Source organism: Capra hircus, chromosome 23 (assembly GCF_001704415.2).
Source record: "Capra hircus breed San Clemente chromosome 23, ASM170441v1, whole genome shotgun sequence".
NCBI lineage: Eukaryota > Metazoa > Chordata > Mammalia > Artiodactyla > Bovidae > Capra > Capra hircus.
In genome coordinates, this window is record NC_030830.1 from 7,662,629 (window position 1) to 7,688,826 (window position 26,198).

General features: G+C 46.2%; 1 protein-coding gene across 3 annotated transcripts; it reads left to right on the forward strand.

Moving 5' to 3' along the window:
• CD83 (CD83 molecule) lies at positions 1 to 25,294 on the forward strand. Of its 3 annotated transcripts, XR_001917135.1 has the most exons (6): positions 1 to 197; positions 290 to 405; positions 13,594 to 13,804; positions 16,565 to 16,671; positions 18,590 to 18,925; positions 24,872 to 25,294. XR_001917135.1 is itself a non-coding variant. In XM_018039289.1 (5 exons), exons 1-5 carry the CDS (start codon positions 161 to 163, stop codon positions 18,716 to 18,718), a joined length of 600 nt encoding a protein of 199 aa, XP_017894778.1. In that variant the 5' UTR covers positions 1 to 160; the 3' UTR covers positions 18,719 to 20,174. The 3 variants fall into 3 exon arrangements, 2 of the variants coding, with proteins under 2 accessions (XP_017894778.1, XP_017894779.1); XM_018039289.1 differs by lacking the exon at positions 24,872 to 25,294 and having other exon boundaries at positions 18,590 to 20,174; XM_018039290.1 differs by lacking the exon at positions 24,872 to 25,294 and having other exon boundaries at positions 72 to 197; positions 18,593 to 20,176.

Here is a 26,198-nt window from a genome sequence, read left to right on the forward strand (position 1 = left end):
CGGGGCCGGGGCTCTTCGGGTGGCCGCCGCGGGGGTGGGGGAGGAGCACCGCCGCTTCCGCCGCCCGCGGGGATCCCCCCGGGACCGGCGCCCGGGGAAGTCCCGGGTGTGCGCGGGTACAAAAGCCGGCGCCAGGGCTCCAGGCCGGCAGTCCTCAGCGATGTCACGCGGGCTCCAGCTCCTGTTCCTGAGCTGCGGTAGGGCCTGCGGACGCCTGGCGCCCCCCGCCCGCCTCCCCGCAACACCCTCTTTTCTCGCTTGCTCACGCCGCTCTCTCTCCCTCTTGCAGCCTGCAGCCTGGCGCCCGCGGCGCGGGAGGTGAAGGTGGTCTGTTCAGAGGATGTGGACTTGCCCTGCACTGCCCCCTGGGACCCTCAGGTCACCTACACGGTCTCCTGGGCCAAGGTAAGTGCGGCCAGGCTGGCGGGTTGGGGTTTGGTGGTTTAATTGCGGGAGGGGGAACCGCCTCGCTCGGGCCGGTGACCCTCTGTGGCTGGGGGTCAGGGATATCGCCGATAACTGCACTCGGTACCGGGTCTTCGCACGCGCCTCTCCCATCGCGACTCAGCCCCTTCGCATCCAGGTACAGGCTGACATAGATGTCGTTCCCCCGGGGACCTCAAATCTTCTTGCCTCTAAAGGTGGCCTGAGATGAATGATCCAGATAAGACGTTTTGGAGAGCAGAAAACCTCTTATTTGGATTAATTCTAGAGGCCACCTGTGGTTGTGGTCAGCAGGCCAGGGAGAAGGCAGCTGGTGAAGATTTGACATTGGCCGGAGGCATGTCTCTGGATTTATTATTTCTGCTGTTTTGTGACTGCGGTGCTCATACATGTGGGGAGAGGGGAGGGGGCTATTTGAGGGGAAGGATGACCAGATAGAAGCTGATGTAGGCTCTCTTCTTGGATGGTAGCTATCTGCCAGTCATCCCCTTTCAGGGAAACCCTTGGCCTCCTCCCCATCCCTTTCTCCTCCTCCCTCTGAGCATTCTAAAAGTTCCAGCAAGGAGGGCTTCTGTGTGATGGTGCATTGGAGGGTCCTCGTGTGTAAGAGCAGTGTCATCTACCCTACCACAAGAGGATTGAGTCAGACTGGTGCTTTTTTAAGGTTTCCTCTCAACTGTAACCTTTTCAGCTTATAAGATTGTAGTTGTGGTGGCCTTGCAAACACAAGCAACCCAACTGTTTGCTGTCACTGGTTTATTTATATTTTTTTGCACATCACCTTTAATGAGGTTACTGCCACAATGGCACCTCAGGTTGAAGCCCAGTGACTATGCTATCCCAGCCTTGCTTTGGTTAGCTCACTGATTGGTCGTCTTACCTTGCTGGAAATCTCTGTGCCTTTGTAGTTTTCCACAAAACGCTGGGTTTTCTTCTGCCCGCCATAAAAGATGCTGTAAGGACCTGCACAAGTATCTAGCCATTTAATAGGGCAGCCTAGGACCATTATCTGTGTGTGTGTACGCGCGCGCACGTGTGTCTTCTCTCCTAACCAGATTGTCAGTTCCCTAGGGACAGCGCCACAGCTTTTGTGTCTCCTGCACGGCACCCAGTGTTTGCCCTGTTCATTTCAAAGGTGCTCAGTGAATTCAGGCCAACCTTTTGTGATTATGCATGGTGGAAATGGTGCTGAGGCTTGGGGGCCCTGTGTTGTGTATGCAAATAGGTTTGTTATTATTCCTGCATCATCTCCACCTTAGTCACTGTGGAATCAGAGAAGACAGCAATTCCAAAATTGTTCCCTTGTAAAAACAATAGTATTTAAACAGAAATATTGGAAAACCAGTGTTATTTGGGTAGTCACCATCTGGCAAGCTCTGAGGTAAATGTCTTCATGCATCAGCAGTTCCACTGGACTTAAGAGATAACTCCTGTCACTGATGAGGAAACTGAGCCTTAGGGCTGAAGTAACCAACTCACTATTACACAGCTGGCTAAACACTAGAGTTGGGATTTGAATCCAGCAGTCTGGTTCCACAGCCTAAGTTCTTAGAGGTCTGTCTTGTTATTTCTGTTTTCTATCTTAATTCCTTAAAGAAAATGAAAGTGTCTTTGGGCTAGCCAGGCAGGGACTTGGTTATCTAAAAAGAGGAGAAAACATGAAACCATGATCCTTTCCAGATTGATTAAAAAGGGAAAACAATATTAATATCCCCAGGGGAGTAATTGCAAAGTGCTCATGAAACAAGTAGATGAAATTTCAGACTGTAAAGTTCAAACAGTTGTCAAGTTAAATCTTCTTGCACGAGGTCATTTGGAATGATGTAGTAAACCAGAGCGATTAACCTCTGGCTTTTCCTTGGATGTCAGCTGGTGATGTAACCCTATAATGTATGTGCTTGTTTGTTGAACACAGTTCTTACAAACTTTACCCTGAAGGGCTCTCAAAGCTCTGCTAAGAAAAAAGACAACAGTCTCTTGGCATTGTCTTTTTTCTGTTGGTCCATGGAATAGGGGCACTGAAAAATCATGCCCAATTTATTTTTTTAAGAAAGAAACTAGGATGGAGTCATGGTGGATAGAAGCGCTGTGCTGTTTCAGTAAACTAATCAGATACCTTGAAAGTGATACGCTTTGTTTTTCAAGCTCTTTTTAACAGATCTCAGCATATTCTGTAGATATTTATTATTTTCCAGCCCAGTAATTATACTTTTTGCATCAATTGTGCTTGTACAACAAAAACGGATAGAATGTTCTGGAAATAAAGCCAGCGGTGAAGTACTGAAATTCTTCGTCTTACGGAAGATTATCTTGTCATTTTCACTCACAACTTTCTTGTAAAATGTTTCTGCGAAGCTTTAGAGGTAGCTATAAAGTGGGGAATTTAAGCCTGGTGACCACAGCCAACCTCACTGCATCATCAGTAGGGTAACTGGTAAAACCACTTTGCACAGTTGTGGGCTGTGTGCTGGACAAGTAAGCAGAGAGTCCTTTGCAGTGTGGGTTTTCTCCGTCCGCCAGATTGAATCACATTCTTGCAGGATTTCTGCATACCACAATTACGGTTATAATGACTCACGATTAAAAAATCCATTGCCCACTCAGTTCCCTGGCACCCTGGAGCACTCTGCCACTGTCCAGTTGGCGCTGATTACGTGCAGTGAGCGAAAGAGCCCGTGTAAACCATGTGCTTCTTCTCATGTGCCTTTTACCAAAAGACTCAAAGCAGACAGTGTCTAGTTAGTGTTTGCAACATGAGGGCAAGTTGGGAAGGAACAATGTCCATCTTATTCTCTGTGTTTCCAAGATGCAAAGACGGGATTGGGGTTGAGGAATGCAATCTAGACTTGCACGGGGCGTGGGCTCAAAGGTGGAGCCAAGAGTGGGCACTGGTAGCCCCATTCCAGTTAGCACAACTCTTCTTTCTCTTCCCAACTGGGATCCAAGAATGGGACCTCCTCTCATCCCTTCCTGTATTGTACCCTTTAAAGCAGAGTGAATGATTGAGAAGAAGTAGAAAATGCAGTGTATGCATCCAGTGTAGCTGTTAAGATCGTGAATAGATTGTGGTTGTTGGAGGAGACGTTTTGAGATATTATAAGGCACATAGGCCTTGGTCCAGCCCTCTTCTACCAATGGCTGTGACCTCCGATTAGATTTCTAGCATAAGAAGATCATAGCACAAATTCCGTGTCTGCCAGGAGGAAGACCATCCGTTTGGGGGCCAGTCTGTGCTTCTCGTGGGGTGGCCTGGTCCATGCTCTCTTTCATGAGGCTACAGTAGGTCCGGAGGGGCAGGATGGCACTGGGTGCACGGAACGTCTGGGCATGGGTGAGGTTGGCCACTGCTAATGATGAGTGGTTGCTCACGAGGGAAACATATCTCTATCTTGTATTGTTCTGGGGGCTCCCACAGCCTGTGTGGATGCATATCGAAAGAGGATCTCTGAGATGAAACTCAGGTTTCCTCTCTGAGTGACACTGCGGAGGAGAGGACAGACCTGCGTCACAAGACAAGTGCCCTTTTTAGATGATTTCCAAAGGAAGGTATAAAGGGGAAGTGAGACTATGATTTCAGAGGCTAGAGCAGACTTGAACTTTATCATATTTAGAAGAGCTGCAGCTGCGGCAAGTCAGGGGCTCTCCTGGGGACTAAGGGAGAGCAGGTTGATGGCTTGTGTGTGGCCACTTGGAAAGTTCCAGGATAGTCGTTCCACGGCTCTTGCTTGTCCTTGATGTGTTTAAGAGCCGTCCGCCGTGGGCATGGCCAGTCTCCTGTTTTCTGTCTCTACAGCATCTTGTGTGATAATGAACCACAAAGCAAGGAGGCACTAAGGAGGAGCCCGCAGAGGGTCTAGGCTTGATGAATGGCCCGGGCAGATGGCAGCGGTACAGCTACCAACTCTGACGGCCCCACAGGGAGACAACGCATGCCGCTTACCGCACTTACCTGATTCTAGAATGCCATCTGCTTTAAGATAAGATTTGAGATGTTTTAGGAGAAGAAGGAAACATTTCTATATTAAATATAGAAGCACTGAAACACTGCAATGTAAAAAACAAGGCCTGTGTGAGCGTCAAAGAAACGTTGTATCATCCCCATGGGACCGGTATTACTTGACCTGATTGAATAACCTTTAGGTCAGACTATGAAAGGCATAAAATTAGTTTTCAGATGTCTGTCATATTTTCATTTTCATCATTTAGTTAATATTTCTATGTCCCAAATGTGTGCCACGTCCTGGGCCTGGCAGTGACTGTCCTAAGACCAATCCAGAACATTGGCCAGAGGACAGAGGCCTGGACGCAAGAATGCACAGGCGTTGTTTGGGGAGCTGATGGGTAACTGCTAATCTGGAAGGGAGGATTATACTGCAGAGAATACCGCAGCAAGCAGGCTGGGAACAGAGGGTGAGGACCCCTGAATGCTGAATCATAGGGGCTAGAATTTGGTCCATTCGGCATCAAGGAGCCTTTGACAGTTTTTAAGCGAAGAGGACAACATAATGGAAAATACGTCAGAAGAAAATCGTATTTCTTATGGTGAGAGGCAGAATATAATTCATCCTAGCAAATGAATGTCAGAGGCGGGCTTCAGCCTTGTGCTCCAGTGAAGCTGCCGGTGGGTTAACTGTGAGCCTGCAATGTGGGCCTGGGGTTTGCCTCCCCTTTCTCTCTCGGGCACCAGTCCTGTCATCCATGTGGGTCTAGGGACCAGTGAGCCAGGATTTGGAAGAAATCCCAGCCAGATGAAAACGATGGAGCACTGAGATTTTTGGACCATGATGAGAAACGTTGCTAAAAATCTTTCAGCTTGGAAGAGGGGTGGGAGGGAAAAGGCAGCTGAGAGTGAAATCCTAAAGACTGCAAACACTTGTTTTCCATAAATAAAAGGGGGAACCCGAATCACATGACGACTGATTATCTTAGTTCTGTATATGGTTATGTCACTTCACAAAGAAGAGGAAGTTAGGAGAAGGTCTCAGTGACATAAGGGAAGGTTTTCTGTAGGGCAGGACTAAAAAGAGGTTCATTACCTTAAAGGGAGGCTTCCTCCATCTATTAATACAACTGTTCTCCATAAGCTCTTTCTGGAAACTCTTGGGATAACCCCCAAATTTCTACCAACAATGCTTAGCTCAAACCAGAGCTGAACTAAAGTACTTCCCTAAGACTCTTCCACCCTGAAGTACATTTTTGACTTTGTTTTTGCACTGAGGTATACCTGGGTAAAATTTCTCTATGTGTCGTGTATTTCTGGTACAGATGTAAGAGCCCAAGGCTTGTGAATCTCACTTGATATTTTTGTGGAGCACCAGTTAATCTACCGCATGGTCTTGTCTCAGTTGTCCAAGAGAAGACAGATCCCAGAACGGGTAGTTGTCCAGGATTATCAGTCCAGATGGGGAAAACCAAAGGGAAAAAAGACAGATGCTCGTTGCTGTGGATAGTTCATATTCACTTACAACCAGACTCACTGGGTCAGTTCTAGAGAACAGAGGTTCTGAGTCCAGTCAGACCCGGGTGTCTCTTTCCGTGAGAAGTGGGAGGCACGTGAGCCCAAGTGACAAAACAGGACTGGCCTTGAGGTTGGAGCCCTGTGAAGGTCCTCCCTTATATGCCACGTGTATTTTTGGAGGAGGGCAAGGTGCACGTATCAGTTGGCAATCTTTCTGTTGTGAAGGCTTGTAATCCAGTCAAAACTGGCTTCAAGAAAAGGGAATATATTGGCTTCTCTAGTTGAAACAATTTTTTGAAATGAAAATATAGTTCATACTTCAGTTATGGTTGATGTTGTAGGTTAGTGTCCCACAAAATGACATGTGTCAGTCCTAATCCCTGGTGTTTGTGAATAGAACCTTATTTGGAAATAAGGTCTTTGCAGATGTAACCAAGTTAAAATGAGGTCATGCTTGATCAGGATGGGCCCTGAATCCAATGGCTGGTGTCATTAAAAGAAAACAGACAGACACACAGGGAGATCCCATGGGAAGATGGAGGCAGCGATTGGAGTGATGTGTCTACAGATCAAAGAACGCCAGTTTCCAGCAACACCAGAAGCTGGGAGCGAGACCTGAAACAGATTCTCCCCTTCAGAGAGAGCGTGGCCCCGCCAGCACCTTGATATTGCCCTTAACGGTCTTCAGAACCATGACAGAATACATTTCTGCTGTTTTAAGCCACCCAGTTTGGAGTAAGGCTAGATGTGGAGGTTCGTGGCTGTCCAAAGGGCTTGGTGACTTTCTGTCTCTCAACTTGCCTTTCCTTAGTGTTGGTTTTATTGTCAGCCTCCACGAGGCAGTGAGATAGTAGCCGATAACTGCAGACCTGTCTGTCCTCCCAAGGTCAAGTGCCAAGCGAAAGATTATGCCTCTTCCATCTCAACAAATGTCTGATTATGCTCAAGTGGCTTTGATTGGGTCATGAACTCATCAGAACCAGTCTCTCTGGTCACAGAGGCCAGGCGGGTGTCAAGTGTGCCTTTTCTAGAATGAGAGGTAGTACCCTTGAAGAACATGAATTCAGAGGATTCAGGAATTTAGGAATGCCCCTCCAGGGTCCAGCAGGATCCCTAAGAAGCTCTTGGGAGAAGGATGATTGGCATGAACAGTGAGTAGCCTAACCTTCTCGTCAAATCCTAGTTCCAGAGGGGCTTTGCCAATTACAATGATGCCGTAGAAAATTCAGAATATTCTGGCTGTTTTGGAGACCTTGTGGATAGAAAAATAACTTCTTTCTAGAGCAGAGATTGAGACTTCCAGAACAGCTTTGCCAGAGAGGAGACAGGAAGGGTCAGCAGGAAGAAATGACTGAATGGGTGGGTGGAGATAGAAAGCTATCAGATACAACACCAATTCCTATGTCCTACATTACCGCTTATAAAGCACTATTATATGTTTTCCCATTTGATCCTTAAAATACCAAGAGGGAAGTAGGTAGTTACAGGTGAGGAACTCGGAATCAGAGGTGAAGGGATTTCCCAGCAATGACCCAGTTATCTGATGAAGCAGCCAGGGCTTGACCTCAGGCCCTCTGATTCTGGATCGACTTACTCATTGTTTTTAAAATTTACTCATTCATTCAGTAAATAATGTTGTTTTGAATATTTCCTACGTGCAGGGAAGTATTTAGAATGCCGAAGGAAACCTTAGCTGTGAAAAAAAAAAAGAGTGGTAACATTTTTAGGTGTGATTGACATTATGCTCCATGATCCACCTACGCCATCATAGGTATCTTCACACCAACTTTCAGTTCAGGTCAGTTCAGTTGCTCAGTCTTGTCCGACTCTTTGTGACCCATGAATCGCAGCATGCCAGGCCTCCCTGTCCATCACCATCTCCCGGAGTTCACTGAGTCACGCCAACTTTGGGAGATATTAATTACCCTTCCCCCACCTCAGGGGAGCAAACACAGCCTGAGAGCTCTTCAGTCACTTTGACTAAGCGCAGAGCTGGCCATGGGGTTTGTTTCCACATCTGCCCAAGTCCAAGGCTCTTCATTACGTTGGCTCTGCCATATTCGTGGCTCTGTTAACAGCCATAAATCCAATCTGTCTGTTAGACCCAGTAAATTTCAAAGTGGAAAATCATTTTTCCAATAAAACTACACTTAGAAAAAAACGATGTTAATGCTCGTACATTCTACCCTCATTATGACATCAACCTCTGAGCCAAACTATTTTGCACGTTATAAAGAGCTGTTTTTATGATGAATGGGAATTATATTGGCACTTTAATTGAGTTAGAAACCAAGGTACATGAATGTTAGTGCATGGGAAATGCAATAAAAAAAAAGCTGTTCAATGTGATTGGAATATATCAGATTAATTTAATACCACCTTTAAGTACTTAATGTCCATTCCTTTAAATATGTTTAATTAAATTGTTGGATTAAATATTTATATGCACATATGTGTGCACACATTTTTCCCCTCAAAAAATCTCTTCCTTTTCTTTTACTTTCCTGTCACATTCCAAACACATCACATATGTGATAAATTCAGATTTCAAGGTTGTCAAATCAAAATTCTTTGTGGTAGGAATGGAACAAATATGGTATAGGTAATCTAGATAATCTGGATAATCTATGGTAATCTATGAAGTCAGTATACATTTGGATAAAAATATGTAAACATCTAAAAAACTTCTCACAGTAAGGATTTTGACTGAAATATTGGTTCTATTTCAGCCATATTTAGATATTTATTTGATTTGTTTCTCTCTAGTTCAAATTTATCCACCAGTTAAAAAAAACTTGATTCACATGCCTTTAAAATTAGTACTTGTTGTATTTGCTTGACTTCAGTTCAGTTCAGTTCAGTCCCTCAGTCATGTCCTACTCTTTGCGACCCCATGAATCGCAGCACACCAGGCCTCCCTGTCCATCACCAACTCCTGGAGTTCACCCAAACTCATGTGCATCGAGTCGGTGATGCCATCCAGCCATCTCATCTTCTGTCTTCCCCTTCTCCTCCTGCCCCCAATCCCTCCCAGCATCAGAGTCTTTTCCAATGAGTCAACGCTTCACATGAGGTGGACAAAGTATTGGAGTTTCAGCTTTAGCATCAGTCCTTCCAATGAACACCCAGGACTGATCTCCTTTAGGATGGATTGGTTGGATCTTCTTGCAGTCCAAGGGACTCTCAAGAGTCTTCTCCAACACCACAGTTCAAAAGCATCAATTCTTCGGCACTCAGCTTTCTTCACAGTCCAACTCTCACATCCATACATGACCACAGGAAAAACCATAGCCTTGACTATACGGACCTTTGTTGGCAAAGTATTCAGCAAATTAAAGAGAGTTTATTTTAATTTAAGGCTTAGGTCTCCTTCTTAGAGAATGAATATGGTATTTAAATTATTTAGTCAAATTGGAGGCCTTGAGACAAGTCAAAGGTCTATAGGCCTTCTGAAAATGAGATGTCTTATATTTCACCCTTTTCTGTTTCAATTGGAAAGAATTTGTCAGCATAAGAGTTAATGCACAGAATGTGGATTTTAAAAACATAATTGGGGTGAATGTTTTGAGGAATTAATTTGCCCACTTCGTGCTGTGGTCCAGCCCTCTACAATATTAGCCTCGCAGAGTGTGCACTAAATAGTCCCCATCAATTACGCCTGGCTGTGAATGAATCCGAGGGTTCCTTTTGTTATAAATTATTATTTCCTTAAATGCTTCTGCAGAGAGGCAATGAAACACTTTGGGATTTGGAATGCTGGGAGTTGTTCTTGCCAGTGGTTGGTTTTGAGCCAGCTCAAGTGTTTATAAGAACTCATAAAACCAGGCGAAGTTGAGGATGGCCCATTTGCTGTAATTCCATGTTCCTCCCCCTGAAATTCCTCTGATTCTTGAACGGTGCTGCTCCAGCCACGGCTAACTCACTCTATACTGCAGCGTGATGGCTGCTTGGCCACTGTGCTGAAGACGAGGATTTGCTCTTTTGCAGGAAGTCTCTTTTGCGTATAGTCTCTTGGTACTGCCAGCACCTCACTTCCATCATAAGTACGTGACATTAATGTGAAAACTACAACTGAATTTTTGCAGCAGTACGCAAAAGGCAGGGTGAGTAGGACAGGCAATGTACATACCTACAGCTTGAAGCTAAGGGAGGGCTCTGAACAATTTTCAGGTGCGCTGCGTGAATTTACAGAAGCGTCCTTTTGTTACAGTGAGTTATCAGGCGCAGAGAACTGTTCATTACTTTGGCAAGAGGACTCAGGTTATCAGCCAGTACTTCTCTCAGTTCTCTGGGTCTTTCAAGAAGACCCAGGAAGGGGTCATTGAAAGATGACCCTGTGAAAGTTAAGATATTTTTGCCTGATCTCACTGAGGGCTGCTGCTGTTCAGTAAATCAGAATTCTGAAGGCCGCTTTGGGATTCTTTGACTTTCCTCTCCTTACTTTCATTCATGATCTCACCCTGCCTTTGCTTTGCCATTTGAAAATAACCTCTCTGGAGGATTTGCCAGACACCTGTGGAAATCTGACCATCACTTAAACTACTGTTTTGTTGTTACTGCTGATTTTTAAAAAATGAATTTTCTTTTGCAAGTAGACAGAAAGCCACTGCCAGTCAGTTCTGATCCCCACCGCACACTCGATTCAGCAGTTCGCAGCAGCCATCGTGATGAGGGGCCCATCTTCATGTAAATAAAGCACAGTAGTCTGTATTTCTACCAGCTCTCAGAGGGGCTCTCAGTTTTGATCTTGACTTTCAGACAGGCCTTTCTGAGTTGAGGGAGGGGTCACTGGATAGGAGAGAAGATCCCCTGATGGAGAAAACCAGAGGTAGATAATCTCAAAATGACTGTTGCAGCCAAGCTCACATCTTTTTGAATGCAGGGATTTCTAGCAAAACTGAGTTCCAGTGATATTGGTTAGAAAGAGGGGTTTCCCTGGTGGCTCAGATTATAAAGACTCCACCGGCAATGCAGGAGACCGGGGTTTGATCCCTGGGTTGGGAAGGTCCCCTGGAGAAGAGAATGGCAACCTGCTCCAGTATTCTTGCCTGGAGAATCCCACGGACAGAGGAGCCTGGTGTGCTACAGTTCATGGGGTCACAAAGAGTCAGACATGACTGAGCGACTAACACGTTCACTTTTCATGCTGTTAGAAAGAAATCTGAGTTGAACTCATTTGGAGGTTAATTCAGAAAAGCAAAGCAGGATGAGACGGCATCACGGGGACTGCAGAGATTAAGCTCAGTTAATTAGTTCAAACTGGCCTTTGAGCCGGGGCTGGCGGGGCGGCGGGGGGAAGGGGGGGAAGCCTTGGAAGCAGTTGACCCTGGATGGTCCTGGGTAGCTGACCCACCAAAAGCTGTGGTCCAGGGGAGCCCTTTGTCAAGCAGTGGGTGAGGGGAGAGGTGCACCTACGTGATAAGACTGCGCTTACTGGTTTCATCATGCCTGTAAAGAGGAGAACTGGGCTAACTTACACGTGTTCTAGAATCAGTCGGACACCTACAGTTCCTCGACCACAACTCCTTTCGTTTTCTTGCTTTCTCTTTGAACACCTAAATGCCCCGGTCTGTAGATCCTTGATTATTTAGGAAGGAACTTTTCAACACAAGCAGAGCTTTCAAGAATTGGGATTGATGTTCAGAGACTTGGCCTGAGAGAAGCTGTTAGTCTCAGCCCGGTGCTGGGAGTGAATGAAGCGGGGATTCTTGTAGGAGCGATAAATCTACCACCAGATGTCTCTGCAGGCCACTCCACAGGCGTGCTCACTGGAGCTGGGGCCACGGAGGCGGGAACCCGAGCTTCCCATGGACCTCACGGTGCATCCCCCGCCCTAATACCTGAAGCAGAATCCAAGGAGGGGGTGTGCGTGCACACACATGTGTATGTCTCCTGTCTTGAGCTGCCTCTGCCTCTGTTCCCCGCATTCCTTGGTTATTTATTTCCCTGTGCTGATTGCCTGTTGAAACTAGGAGAGGAGTTGTACGGTGCTTCCTACAGGAGATGCTCCCTATAGGAGATGAAACGGTGGCAAGTACAGCCAGAGAGAGCAGTGGTGTCTTTTCCTAAGGGGCCCTCTGGTGTGGGCACCACTCCAGGGACCAGGAAGGAATGCCACCAGACCCCAGGCTCCCTGCTGGTTCCCAGCCACTCAGCAAAGGCTCAGGGCTGCCCTAGAGCCCTGAAAACAGTGATTGGCTTTCCTGTTTATGTAAATCAGGTTTAGAAGCTTTAAAACATTTCAGTGGAGGACCAATGAGCAAGTTAACTAGGCCAGTTAAAAATATACCTGGGAAGAGAGAGAATTGATGGTGAACAAGGTGTGTACTTAATCGTGGGACTAGGAGATGATGGAAAGACTCCACCAGTTTAATAACAAAGATTGTTCGGGGAAAGAAAACCAGCCAGGTTAGTGTGGGTAAACTTGGCATCTACTCCCGTCGGGCTGATCCATCCTGACTTCAGTGATTTAAGTCATAACTGCCGTTCCATGGGGACTTCCCTGCAGTAAAGAATCCGCCTGCAGTGCAGGAGCCAAGGAGACACTGGTTCGATCACTGGGTTGGGAAGGTCCCCTGGAGGAGGGCATGGCAACCCACTCCAGTATTCTTGCCTGGACAGAGGAGCCTGGTGGGCTACAGTCCATAGGGTCGCAAAGAGTCGGACACGACTGAAGCAACTTAGCACGCACACACGCCCTTCCACGTGTGTCTTGGTATGGCTGCCAAGTGGCCTGACATATAAAGTCTCCACGCGGCGCTGTTGTCAGCTGTCTTCCTGCCGTAGCAGAGGGCTGAGTGTGGTCCATCCTGCAGGGTCATGGATGAGCCCACATATGCGCAATCTGTGAAGAACACAATGACTCTTCATGGGAGGCTTTGCTCATCTGAATCTCTGTGTTTCCTTGGTCAAGTTGTCCGGCAATGACCTTAACAGAGTTAGGAACGTTTTCTAAATAAAACCCTGAGCTACAAAAATAAGAGTCAGTCACTGGATGAGTTGGTATCTGAAGAAAAGAAGAGAACATTGAATAGACAACAACCAGCAAGAGAATGTGATTCAGCATGATTCATGCACTTCATCACGTAATCATTAATGATGCAAGGTTATTGTCAACAGGAGCACGGTCTGCTTCATGTAGAGTGGAAGTTGGGATACAGAGAATCGTTAAGATGCAGTCCTGATCTCATTCCAGAAAGAGGTGGAACCTTAAAGAATCCTCTTAGATTCTCTCCTCCCCCCTGCAAACATCACACATACTCACGGTACCTTCTTTTAAAACAGCCAGCTGAGGATAGATTTTATGAAAGCAAGAGGTAGAATCTTGACGTCTCAGAGACCCAAGGGCTTGTGGGTTCTGACGGTAGAGCATGATGCAAATCTGATTCTTGCTTTTTAAATTTTTTTTATTGAAGTATAGTTGATTTGCAGTGTTGTGTTCATTTCTGCTGTGGAACCAAGTGAGTCAGTTATACGTGTATACATTCTTTTCCATCAAGATGGTTTGTCACAGGATATTGAATATAAGTACCTGTGCTACACAGTAGGACCGTGTCTATTCATTCTCTGGGTAAAGTTTGCATCTGCTAATCTCAAGTGCCCAGGCCACCCCTCCCTACCCCATCCCCCTTGGCAACCACAGGTTTATATACTCTTGGTCCCTGAGTCTGTATGTGATTCTTTCTTAACAGCTCACAGACGGAGGTGCAGAAAGGGTGGAGGTGACCCAGGAAGACCTGCAATCCCCTCAGCAGAGGAACTCTTCAGAGGTCCCCAGGGAAAGGCTGTACTCCCTGAAGATCCGAAACACTACGAGCTGCAACTCGGGGACCTACAGGTGCACTCTGGTGGGTCCGGAAGGGCAGAGAAACCTGAGTGGCACCGTGATCCTCCAAGTGACAGGTGAGGGGGTCTGCAAAACCTGTTTTCTGCCTACAGCGCACAGGGCACTTTCTGTAAGTCCTGACCTTGATCCACTCAGTCCGAGTTTAATTTGGAAGCTGTGGCTCACATCTGTAGCTGAAAGCTAAATTCTGCTGCAAAGGTAGCATAACTTTCTCTCCCTTCTTTTTGCTTTTTCCTTTTTTTTTTTTAAAGGGATCTACCCCAGTTTGATTGGGGTAGATGCCAAATGGAGTCAAGCAACTAAATCTGACTGTTGTTTATTCATATAAGAGTCCTTTGGAGCCAGTAGGAAGTTTCCAAGTCTAGTTTTTGGAAGACAGAGAAACTGGGTAGTCTTGAATTTATCAGATAGCTGTGCAATAGTCTGCTCACTGGGGGCTCTCTAATGTGGCCTAAGAGAGCTGCTACATGTTTCCGCCTTTTTCAATGCGAGAACAGCATTTCTTGTCCACTTTACAGTGATTGGATGTCCTAATCCCTCCAGTCAGGCCAAAGAAAAAGCATCCAGCAAGAAAAGAGGCTTCCCAAGTAGAAGGCACATTTTTGCTCTGTGCAGTAAGACCAGGACTCGAGTGTCAAGACAAGGATTATCTCCGTGGACTTTTTTCCATAACTTTTCTTGATGTAGCTTAAAATATGCCTTGAATCTGACTTTGGCCCAGCTCTTATTAGTGGCTGAGGCTTGAAATGACAAACATGTTGTTACAGAGACCCTGACTTTGTGTAGCAGCTATTATCTCCTTCCATGGAAAAGCTTAAAGGAATCTGACTCAAGATCATATTCCCACACTCATGAGAAGGCAAGCACGGGTTAGGGGCCAGTGTTTGGATTTTTTTAAAGTTTCCTTTTCTTGGCGTGGTCCATTTTCAGAGTCTTTATTGAATGTGCCACAGTATTGTTTCTGTTTTATGTTTTGGTTTTTTGGCCACAAGGCATGTGGGATCTCAGCTCCCCAATCAGGGATGGAACCATCACCCCCTGCATTGGAAGGCAAAGTCTTAAACATTGGACCACCAAGGAAGTTCCTCAGTATTTGGACTTGGTTCACTATCTCGCACAAACACACACACCGTATATGCTTCTCAGTCTCCAGCCCTATACTGCGTTTAAGTTCATGGCACTTACCATGCCTGCCCGGATACAGTCTCTGCTTTGTTCCCTCCTGCCTCCTGGTGCAGTCAGCCCGGAGTATCATTCACATGAATGAGAAATGGAGCAGGAAGAGCAGAGAGGATGGGTGCACGCCCCGGGGAGCGGGGAGCAAAGGAGCTGAGAACAGCTGACTTGCTTCCCTGTCCTCTGCAAAGGCGGTGCAGTCACCAAATTAAGTGGTCAGACTAGACCCACTTGGATCTGGCTCCAGTATGAGCTCAGCTACTCATTTACATGGGATCTTGGGCAAACCTCTGATTGAGTCTAAGCCTTGCTTTTCTCATCTTCAAAATGGGGATAATATCATCTATGACACAGGCTTGTGGTGACGATTGAACGAGGTATTGCACCAAAATGTTCGGTCCGCTGCCTGGGGGTGACCAAGTGCTGCATAAATGTTAGAACTGTCGGGACAGTGGCTCTCGGGTCTTCTCTTCTGGGATCACAGACCTCTGAACATCCATCCCCACCGCACAGACCACTGCACAGTGTTTGAATCCAGTTTCAGGGGTCACAGTTCTCTGGAGGGCCCCCTATGACCCAGGGGGTGGAACCCTCCAGTCACCTGGAGTCCGCCTGCTCCTGCCCCAGAGCTCAAGCTGACTGCAGGAGCAACCTCGCTGCCCAAAACAGCATGCTGGATGCTGTGCCCGAATCGGGAGAGCCTGTCCGACCCAGTCTCCTCCTGGGCTGAAGGTGTCCCTCCTCCCGCACTTGCCCCACCCCTGCCCCGCCGCTGTCGGCTTTGGTGGAGCGGCTTTGTTTAAAATTCAAAAAACAAATTTTTTAGAGGGATATCGTTGATTTACAATGTTGTGTTAGTTTCAGCTGTACAGTAGAGTGAATCATTATTCATATACACATATTCACTCTGTTTTCAGATTCTTTTCCCATATAGGCCCTTACAGGGTATTGAGTCGAGTTGCCTGTGCTGTCAGTCAGGTCCTTGTTAGTGACCTGTTTTCTATACAATAGCGTATATTGTTGATTGTTGTGCTCAGTTGCCTTCGACTATTGGTGACCATATGGACTGTGGCCCTCTAAGCTCCTTCATCCATGGGATTTTCCCAGCAGGGATACTGGCGTGGGTTGCCATTTCATCCTCCAGCCGCTCCTCCCAACCTTGGGATAGAGCTCGAGTCTTGTGTGTCTCCTGCATTGGCAGGCGGGTTCTTACCACTCGCACCCTAGCTAGTGGGTACAGTCAGTCCCAGGCTTTCAAGGCGGAGGGGCTTTAATGATCCTACAAAGATAGATCAGCACCAACCTGTTCCATAATAGCAGGGCAGCTCTGCCACCTGCCTTAGCACCTCAGCCTCTCTGAGCCCTGGTTCCTTCTTCTGCAGACAGGGGACACTCAGCCTTGCCTGAAGGTTCAGTGAGATGCTGGCTGTCGACTCTTTTGCACGCAGCCGGGCACAGAGTAAGCACAAGTGCCAGCGTCCCTGCCAGTATAACCCGTGTCCTTCCCTGCGGAACAGACTTGAGGGTAGGAAGGGGGGACAAGGAGGACTTCAAAAAGCCAGAACAAAGCACGCTTGGTTTTTCACCTTGGTAGAAGAGTCCATTCAGTGGCTTCATATATTACTTATTTCTTTTTGCAGGATGCTCTAAGGAACGCAGAGGAGAGACTTTTAAGAACTACAGAGCTGAGATCGTCCTGCTGTTGGCCCTGGTCATTTTCTATGTAACACTCATCATTTTCACTTGCGTAAGTGTCTTCGCAAACGTCTCTCATTATTAAAAGATCACCTGGGGCACCAATGTGAATGTGTTTTGTAGATGGTGCAAATCATTTAATAATAGCAAGGGACCTGTTCTCAGAACCCTGGCCTTACTGAGGTCCCCAGACTGTGAGACTCTCTGCAGGAGGCTCCCAGCTTATTCTCCATCTGATGGTTCTGCATAGAGCTGTGTGAGGAGAAGGTGAATCAGGAGGTGAAGAAAGTTTGTGAAAGGTGAAAGGATCCTCTTAGGGCACCAGCAGGCTGGGACATCCCTGGCGGTCCAGTGGTCAAGACTTCACCTTCTAGTGCTCGGGGTGCAGGTTTGATCTCTAGTCAGGGAACTGAGATTCCATGCGCCTTAGGGCCAAACAAACAAAAAATAAACAGCAGAAGTATTGTAACAAATTCAATAAAACCTTAAAAAAAAAAAGGTCCACATCAAGAGAAAAGTCTTTAAAAAAGCACCAACAGGGCTTGTAGATATGCTGGAAGAAAGTGGGACCTTGCCCGTCCAATACCGGGAGAGGTGCTCTTCTTCCCACAGATGGATGAGCAAGCCTGTCCACTCCATTGGTGGATTTGTCTCCTTCATCTGCCCTTGAACTCTGTTCTCTTAGAGCAGGGGTCCCCAGCCCCCAGGCCACGGATTGGTAGCTCTTGTTCAATCAGGGGTGGCAGCAGATTAAAGTCCACAATAAATGTAATGCACTTGAATCACCCCCAAACCATCCCCCCTTACCCCACCACCTCTGGTCCACGGCCCCTGGTGCCAAAAAGGTTGGGGACCGCTGTCTTAGAGATTCCCTCTAATAATTTTGGTACTTCCTCTCCGTTTTAAGCATTAACCTTGAGAAGTCAGAGATACACAGGGTGTGGCCTGGGTGGAGTATGGCTGGCCTGTAATGACATGCCCTTGAGCTGTTGGATGCAGACTGCAGCCGAGACTCCTCCCTGCCCCCCATGCCTCCTCGTGCATGGCTGCTCACCTGGAGTGACAGTGGTCATTGGGGAGCAGGGCCAGCTCCAGTCCTGACCCACCAGGAAGTGATCCGTCTCGTATGCCTTAGCAGGAATGGGAAGTACTGGCCATTTGGGGACCAGGACATGGGTCACCCTGGAGCTATTCCAGGGCTGGTTCTTGTTGCTCGCTGGGCTCTTTTGTTCACTTAGTGAACTCTCTGGCCCAACACTCATCTCTCTGGTTGCTATTTTAGACGTGAATCCAGCCTGAGTGAGCATGTGCCGTGTACAGGGCTTTATATAAGCACTGAGGGGATGTAAAAAGGCTAAGACCTATGTCCTTCCTTCAAGAAACTTAGAGCTTGGTCTTTAGAGTTATTTGCATGTGAGAAGATAATTGTTGCCTAGTTGCTCAGTCGTGTCCAACTCTTTTGCAACCCCATGGACTGTAACCCACCAGGCTCCTCTAGCCATGGGATTTCCCAGGCTAGAATTACTGGAGTGGGTTGCCATTTTCCTTCTCCAGGGCATCTTCCCGACACAGGGATCGAACTTGAGTCTCCTGCATTGGCAAGCAGATTCTTTACCATGGAGCCGCCAGGAAAGCCCATAATTAGAATGGCCTGGTGGTAAATTTTAAAAACGAGTGACTTTAGTGTTTTGTTGGCAAATGCCCATTTCTGTAGGCACTGACTTTCCATGCAGGAAATCCTAATGGTAGGGTCTGGAAATGGCCCCAGACTGTGACTCCTTGTTGAGGTTCGGAGATAACCAGTGAAATAGTGCAAGCCCACCGCAGAGTGAGTGAGGTAGCCTGCCTCAGGAGGGCTCCCAGATGAGCTGTCCAGCCAGCTCCTAGTGAATGGTGTTTAAATCAAGGTGATGCATTTTTCTAATTATTCACTTCTCAATGTATCTCTTTTATTTGACTTTATTTTTCAGAAGTTTGCACGACAGCAGAGTATATTTCCAGACTTTTCTAAACCTGCCCTGGAACATGCTTTCCTCCCAGTCACCTCTCCAAATAAGCATCTGGAACCAGTGACTCTTCACAAGACAGAACTGGTGTGAGCTGGGTTTCTGCACCTTTTTTCTGAGGCCGAAAGCTCTGTGGTGTGCGTCCACGTCAGGAGAAGCATGAGCCCCACGTGAAGACAACATCCTTCCTGTGAAGCCCTTCTCTTGACCGAAGCATCCCAAAGTAGACCCCACCACACTGTCCTTGAGCAGGGCTTTGAGAATTCTGATGTGATCACCACGCATGGAGCTGCCTGCAAGGTGCTTTCCAGTGTTGCTGCTTCATGACCTTCTTAGCATTTTATTCAGCTATCTGGTCAACCTCTTGGATGGGGGTATTTTTTTTTTTTTTTTTCCAGTCCTAGAAAAGCTATGGTGAGATGCAGTTGGAAAAGGACCTTGGGAAATACGAGTGCCCGGAGCTGGTCCTTTGTAGACTCTTGAGGACAGCTGTCCTCTTCCACATCTGGAGCATATCTCCGAATGTGCTGTGTTTTCTTGTCTGAGCCCAGATGTTTTATGTCTGGGAGATATCGACAGGCCAAGCTGTGAAACAGGGGGAAATATTTAGCAACTAATTTCCCACCGTGAAGGCCCTTCTATTACCAAGGGGTAGGATGTGTACATAGAAATAGCAGGTCGGTGAACCGCCCCCAACTGGGCCTTTTTAATCTGGGAAAGACATCCATAAAGAGGCAAGAGCAAAGAGTGCCACATTTATTTTTATTAATTCATCTGTGTATTCTTGTCAAAAAAGGATTTGTGGTTTTTCTCCTTTTGAAATCCGTATCTTCAGTTCAATGTCATTGTAACTGACAAGGAACGTGCTTATGGAGGGTGAGAAGTCAGAGACCGTGTCAGTAGGAGAGAGACATGCAGGGACCTGACAGAAAATGCTGGAGCAATCGTGCAGTCTGGGTGCTGGCGCCAGTTGTCCCCCTACCTAGCTGTCTGATCCTGGACAAGATCCCCATGGTTTCTGGTTTTTCTGTTGTAAACCAAAAGGTTGTCATATGTGTTGATTGAAAAAAAAGATGTATGTGGAAATGCTTTGAAAGAGTATAAAGCACTATCCAGATTCCAGACTTCTTTTGGTCATTTTCCTTATTACTCCAGTGGTGTTCTGGGCATGAGAAAATACTTTTCATTTTTCATGTTTTCCATCGTCCCAAACAAAGAAGGCAACAAGGGACACTTTCCCATCGTCTTATGTATGAATTCCTTTGGGGAAGTGAAGCCGGTTGAGTGGTCTGTTCTTGAAGCAGCAGCCAAAAGTTAACTCCAAGATATGGACACTCAGGAGTTACCCAGCCATGGGGAGAAGAGCGTTCTCAAATGTTCCATTGATGGTCTGGCAATTGTTGGGTTTCTCTTATCAAACTTGGCCCTCTCCCCACTTACTTTCCAAAGAGAATATTGCCCACGCTATTATTAGAGAGTTAAAAGAATGCCAAGTTTACTGGTTTTGCCTCTGTCATAGTTCTCATGTGATTAAATGTGTGTGTGTGAAGAGGGAGTGCTTTTCTCTTTTATATTTGAAACTACTCATAAGATTTTGGGATCAGTGCTGGGAGGCCTGGAAACTAGTTTGAGAACCAGAACCCAAGGTGAAATTCTAGAGATGAAAGCTTGGCTGAGAACGTCCTCTGAGTGGGGAGTGGGGTGGGATTTATGGCAGGTAGACCTCTCTGAAGCAGCAGCCTCTTCTTCCCAGAGATGCTCCTGAATCCACTCCTGAGTGGCCTTGCCACCAGGCAGTACATGACCAGCTGGACCACATCCATGACCACAGGTGGGAAGGATGGGCAGGAGGGTTTCTACTTCAGAAGGATGTGTAAAGTCAGGGGCTCAGTACCTGCGACTCGTGGAGTTTGACTCAAAATTCTCAACTCGTTCCATTACCCCCCAAACTGCAAGAACAATCTAGTGCAAGTGGTGGTAAAAGTTACAGAAGCATCGTAGGTGAATCCACTTTGGAAAATGGCTCTTTGTGAAATGAATGCCCATAAAATGCTTGTTAAAGCTATAGATTCCCTTTCAGTGGAATCAATTCCATCCTCAAATGCTTGACCAGAAATGCTAGGGAGACCACTGGTGTAATGAAGAGCTCAGCGTTTCTAGCTGGTTGGACGTCCAGCTTTACCACTTTGAGGTTTTACCGCTTGGGCAGGGGAGTCACCTCTCATAAGCCGCAGCTGGCAGTTCTTTAGAATGTGAATTAAAAAGAGAACCTGCATATTATGTATTTTGGATTAAATGAGATAACATATCTAAGATGTCTAGCCTGGAAAGTGAAGTCGCTCAGTCGTGTCCAACTCTTTGTGACCCCGTGGGCTGTAGCCCACCAGGCTCCTCCGTCCATGGGATTCTCCAGGCAAGAATACTGGAGTGGGTTGCCATTTCCTTCTCCAGGGGATCTTCCCAACCCAGGGATTGAACCCAGGTCTCTTACATTGTAGGCAGATGCTTTAACCTCTGAGCCACCAGGGAAGCCTAGCCTAGTATCTGGCAAATAGTACCATGAGAACAAGATTAACGTTAGAACAAGACGGAAGAAAAAAGCTGCAGAGAAAGTGATGAGGACAGTGAATATTTGACAAAGTACTTTTGTTAAAAAGAACAGAATTGGGGCTTCCCTGGTGGCTCAGAGGTAAAGAATATACCTGCCAATGTGGGAGACACAGGTTCGATCCCTGATCCTGGAAGATCCCACGTGCCGTGGAGCAGCTAAGCCTGTGCGCCACAGCTCTGGAGCCTCTGCTCTGAAGCCCAGAAGCCCATCTACTGAGCCCACAGACAGCAGCTGCTGACACAAGCATGCCCTCGAGCCTCTGCTCCACAACAAGAGAAGCTGCTGCAAAGACAGGGCACTGCAGTTAGAGAGGAGCTCCCACTCGCTGCAACTCGAGAAAAGCCCAAGCAGCAAGGAAGACCCAGCAGAGCCGAAAATAAATAAAATCTTAAAACAAGAACAGAATTGACTTGGTGGGAGAGTCATGATGCTTTCAAAGAATTAATACAAGGTGAGATTAGATGCCTTGTGATCATTAGATGTGTGTAGGAGAGAGAGAGAGAAGGATCAGGGTGGGTAGGGTGGAATTTATCAAAGAGAGTGAGCTAGTTTTCCACTGCCGTGGTTGGAGCCTCTCAAGGTATTTTGGAGGAGGTAGATGATCCGGGACCATATTTATTCTTTGTCTCTACTGCCAGGGAGAGCTTTGTTTTCAGAGCCCTGCTTGCCTATGGAATTCGATCTATGGGTATAATCATTTCACTTCGGGATGTCCCAAGACACAAACACAGACATGAATATTAGCTCCATATTCTCCCAAAAGAAGGCCTGTGGGTTTTGCTTTCATAATAATTCTTGGCAGATTTCATCGCAGAAAATACTGTGCCTCACTCACAGAGCCCAGCAGAGCCTGAGAAATTGCTAGAGTTGCCATGGAGGAGATCACATGGCAGCCCGTGGACACAGAGTCCCTGAGGCTCATGTGTTCGACCCCACAGTACAGTAAAGAGTGGGGGTCTCAGAATAATTCAGTCTGGTTACCAGACTCTCCTCACTGGCAACTTTATTTGACTACATTACTTGGATAATTGTTTAACACTCTATCCTCCCTGTGTAAAATAGTCAAAGGCCTAAAAATCTTAGGGTAGGTGCTGTTTGGGCTTCCCAGATGGCTCAGCAGTAAAGAATTTGGCTGCAGTGCAGGAGACTCAGGAGACATGGGTTGGGAAGATCCATTCCCATTGCCTGGATTGGGAAGATCCCCTGGAGGAGGGCATGGCAACCCACTTCAGTATTCTTGCCTGGAAAATCCCATGGACAGAAGAAACTGGTGAGCTACAGTCCACGGGGTGGCAAAGAGTCAGACACGATTGAGCATGCACGCATGCATGCATGGGCGCTCTTTGCTTAATTCAACAGCAGTTGTCTTTCATAGTTTTTCGACTGATGGTTTGCGAGCCAGATTTGTCCTAACTGGTTCCTAAGATATAAACAATCAGTTCTTTGGTCAGACACTGGATTAATTTTATTTATTATCTGTCCAAGGCCAGATGCGTTTTTTTAAATTTTCACCTTTAAATTGCATAAGAAATTAAAATTTTACCCTGTGCCTTTTTGTTGTGTCTCTCTGTGTGTGCTGAATGGGTGAAATTAAGCCAAAGCATCTTTGTCGAGCATGTTCTCTGGCACTCTATGTAATACTCAGAAAAGGCAAGGTAGAGGCCTTTCTTTCAAGAATTTTATAATCTAGTTGAAGGAGAAATGAGCTCAGAGCCATATACAGAGCTACTTGTTTTGCTTAGCATTAAAGAATTATACAAAGACTAGTGGGGATGCAGAAAAGGACTGTTCAGCTCCTTCTAGGGGCACCTTAAAAAGATTTATAGAACTAATTGTGTTTGCTCTTGGGCTTGAAAGATAAGCAGGATTTTAAGTGGTAGTAAGCATCCGGGATTGTGGAAATGGCAGAGCCACAATCTCTAGGTAAAAAGGTAGAGAACACACTTGAACAGAGGGTTGTATGAGGGTTTTTGTAGGCACAGGTCATCCGCAATCTAGGATAAGTAGGAAGAAGGTGATCATGAAAGATGGGCAAGTTGTCATAGAGGATTTACACAGGGGGGCAGGATGGAATGATTCTGAGTTGGGGAGCCATAGATTCATTTCTAGGATAGTAGCCAGGAAGACAAAGTGAAGGATGAAATGAAAGAGCTGGGAGGAATGGGAAGAGGAAGACCAAGAGGTCGATGGAAGTCCAAAGAAGCGGAGCATCAGTGGAAGCGAAAAGAGGAGGATGGAAACAAGCTGTTTCCTACACATTATAATCTCAATTTTCAGTCTTTTTTTTTTTTTTTTAATGATCCTAGCTAATATCTCTCTCTAACCCATCTATCTATCTGATTTTTTTTGCTTAGTTCTCCTTTCCTCTTTTTATATTTTTAACTAATTTTTGTTGAAGTGTAGATGCTTTACGATGTTGCATTTGTTTCTGTCGCACAGCAAAGTGAATCCGATATACATATACACACATCCCCTCTTTTTTTGGATTTCCTTCCCATTTAGGTCAGCACAGAACATCAGGTAGAGTCCCTTGTGCCCTACTTGAGTTTCTCATTAGTTACCTATTTCATGCACAGTATCAATAGTATGTGTATGTCAATCCCTCCTTAATGGAAAGAAAGAAACAACCCCTTCCGTCTTGTCCTCTACATAACCTGCAGAACCCTATCACCTTAGACCACAGGTAAGGCTTCTATGTGTCCCAGCCACCTCAATAGCCAACAGGGCTCTGGTGCTCCTGCAATCGTAGACGTTAGGATTAACCAGCTGGTTAAAGCTGGTTTTAGCCATCCTTATTCCCAGTCCCACCTCAAATTCCTTGTCCCAGCGGAATAATCCTGCTTTCCCCCTTCTATAATTTGACATCACATTTAATCACTGATTGGCTGACTTAGAAAACAAAGAATATCATGCGTGTTCTTTTGTTGTTGTTTTTTTTTTTTCTGTGATATGGCAAACGCTTGCTTCTTTCATTGGTCCCATGGCTTTATACTTTTGTCCCACTGATTATGTGTTACATACCTGATGGTCCCTTAGCGATTTTTAAAAATAAAATCTTCCAGCAGTTGATTAATCGCCTGCTAACCAAGCATTAAGATAAACCGAAAGATACCTTGAAGGGATCCTAGTGGATTGTGCATGGATATTGAGGGATGAGTATGGATACATTTTAGAGAAAAGGAAAACGGTGCCTTAAGACCTTGTTCATTGCCCCAGAGCTGATGAATGACACATGAGCCCCATCCTGTCTTTCAGAGACAAGGCATTTCACTTGCAGACATATCTTTTCTCGTTAGCACTTCTTCATTTCATTCTCCCCACAGGATCCCAGGCAAGTGCACAGTTAGGCAACGAAGAAAAGGAGGAAAACAGCCTCTAGGCGGGGTATGTTTGTTTCCATGGTTCCTGAGAAGTTCGAATGAAGGAAGGAAGTGAAACTTGGGCACTGAAAGCAAATCTACTATTATTTTCCCCTTTCGGTGTATAAACATGCACAGAATCCCTCTGGGCAAGGGAGACAGACTTCCCTGAGTGATTCATTCAGATTCTGCATGAGAAGGAGATATTGCTTGATTCTTCTTTATAGGAGGGGCCATTTCTTCAAAATGACCATTTTTTCCCTCCCTCTTTTCCAGTGGAGCCTGTTTACAATCTACTCTTGGAGATCTCAGTACTCAGCAGAGATAAGTAGGGAGACATTCAGATGGTGAAAACCTGCAAGACATCCCACCGAGTTGGAATGCTTTTCTCAAAGGAAAAAAAAGTCTGCAAATGCCTACGTACTGGCCTATGCACCCGAAAGAGCCAGCTGAACAGCCCATAAACAGCTCCCATTCAGGAACAACAAAAGCCCATGCCAGAGGTCAAGGGACAGGGGGGCTGAGAACTAATAATAATTTTGCACTTACACAGCAGTTTCCATCTGAAGACCTCAGAGTGCTTTATAAACGTTAATTAAATGGTCCGACAGCCCTGTGAGGTGGCTGTGTATCACTATTTCCAATTTGCAGGGAGTGGAGGGAGGAGAGATGTGTGCATGGAGTGAAGTTGGAACCAGGCCATGCTACAGTACACGTGGATTGTGGACTCAGAAAAAAGCAGCGGGACTTTTTCCTCTGTGAATCTAAGGCTTCGGTCACGTGTCACGGTACCTGCTGAGCCAAGAAGGAGATGGCTTAGCGACAGGGCTGTCCGGGGCGACCTCTCAGCGGGGCTCACCTCGTGAATGAGAGAGCCACCGGCATGGGCTTGAGGGTGCCAGGGCGCTCTCACCCACAAACTCACACTCATTATCACAGATGCATCCCTTCAGTGGGACCCAGGAGGCCAAGTCGCCTTCACCCAAGGTGCAGACTCTGATTGCTTGGAGATGTAGTCATGACAGCCGCTTGGAGAAGGGTTGTGATGAGTACGCAGCAGAAAATCTCATGATCAGTTACTACTGGCCTTGCATTTGGAAAGGTAGCTGTGTGTCGAATTGCATCCCCTGAAAAAATACGGTGTTTTAAAAAAATTATTGAAGCGCAGTTGATTTACATTGCTGTGTCAATTTCTACGTACAGAAACGTGAGTCAGTTATAGGTCCAGATATACATAAACATTATTTTTCATATTCTTTTCATGGTTTATCACAGGATATTGAATATAGTTCCCTGTGCTATATAGCAGGAACTTGTTGTTTATCCATTCTATAGATAGCAGTTTGCATCTGCTAATCCCAAACCCCCAAGCTGTCCCTTCTCTACCCCTACTTCCCCCTTGGCAACCACATCTGTTCTCTATGTCCATGAGTCTGTTTCTGTTTTGTAATAAGTTCATTTGTCTCATATTTTAGATTCCACATATAAGTGATATCGTATGGCATTTGTCTTTCTCTGACTTACTTCACTTAGGATGACATCCATGTTGCTGCAGATGGCATGATTTTATTCTCTCTGGAAACATCTCCTTTCCATTCTCCCT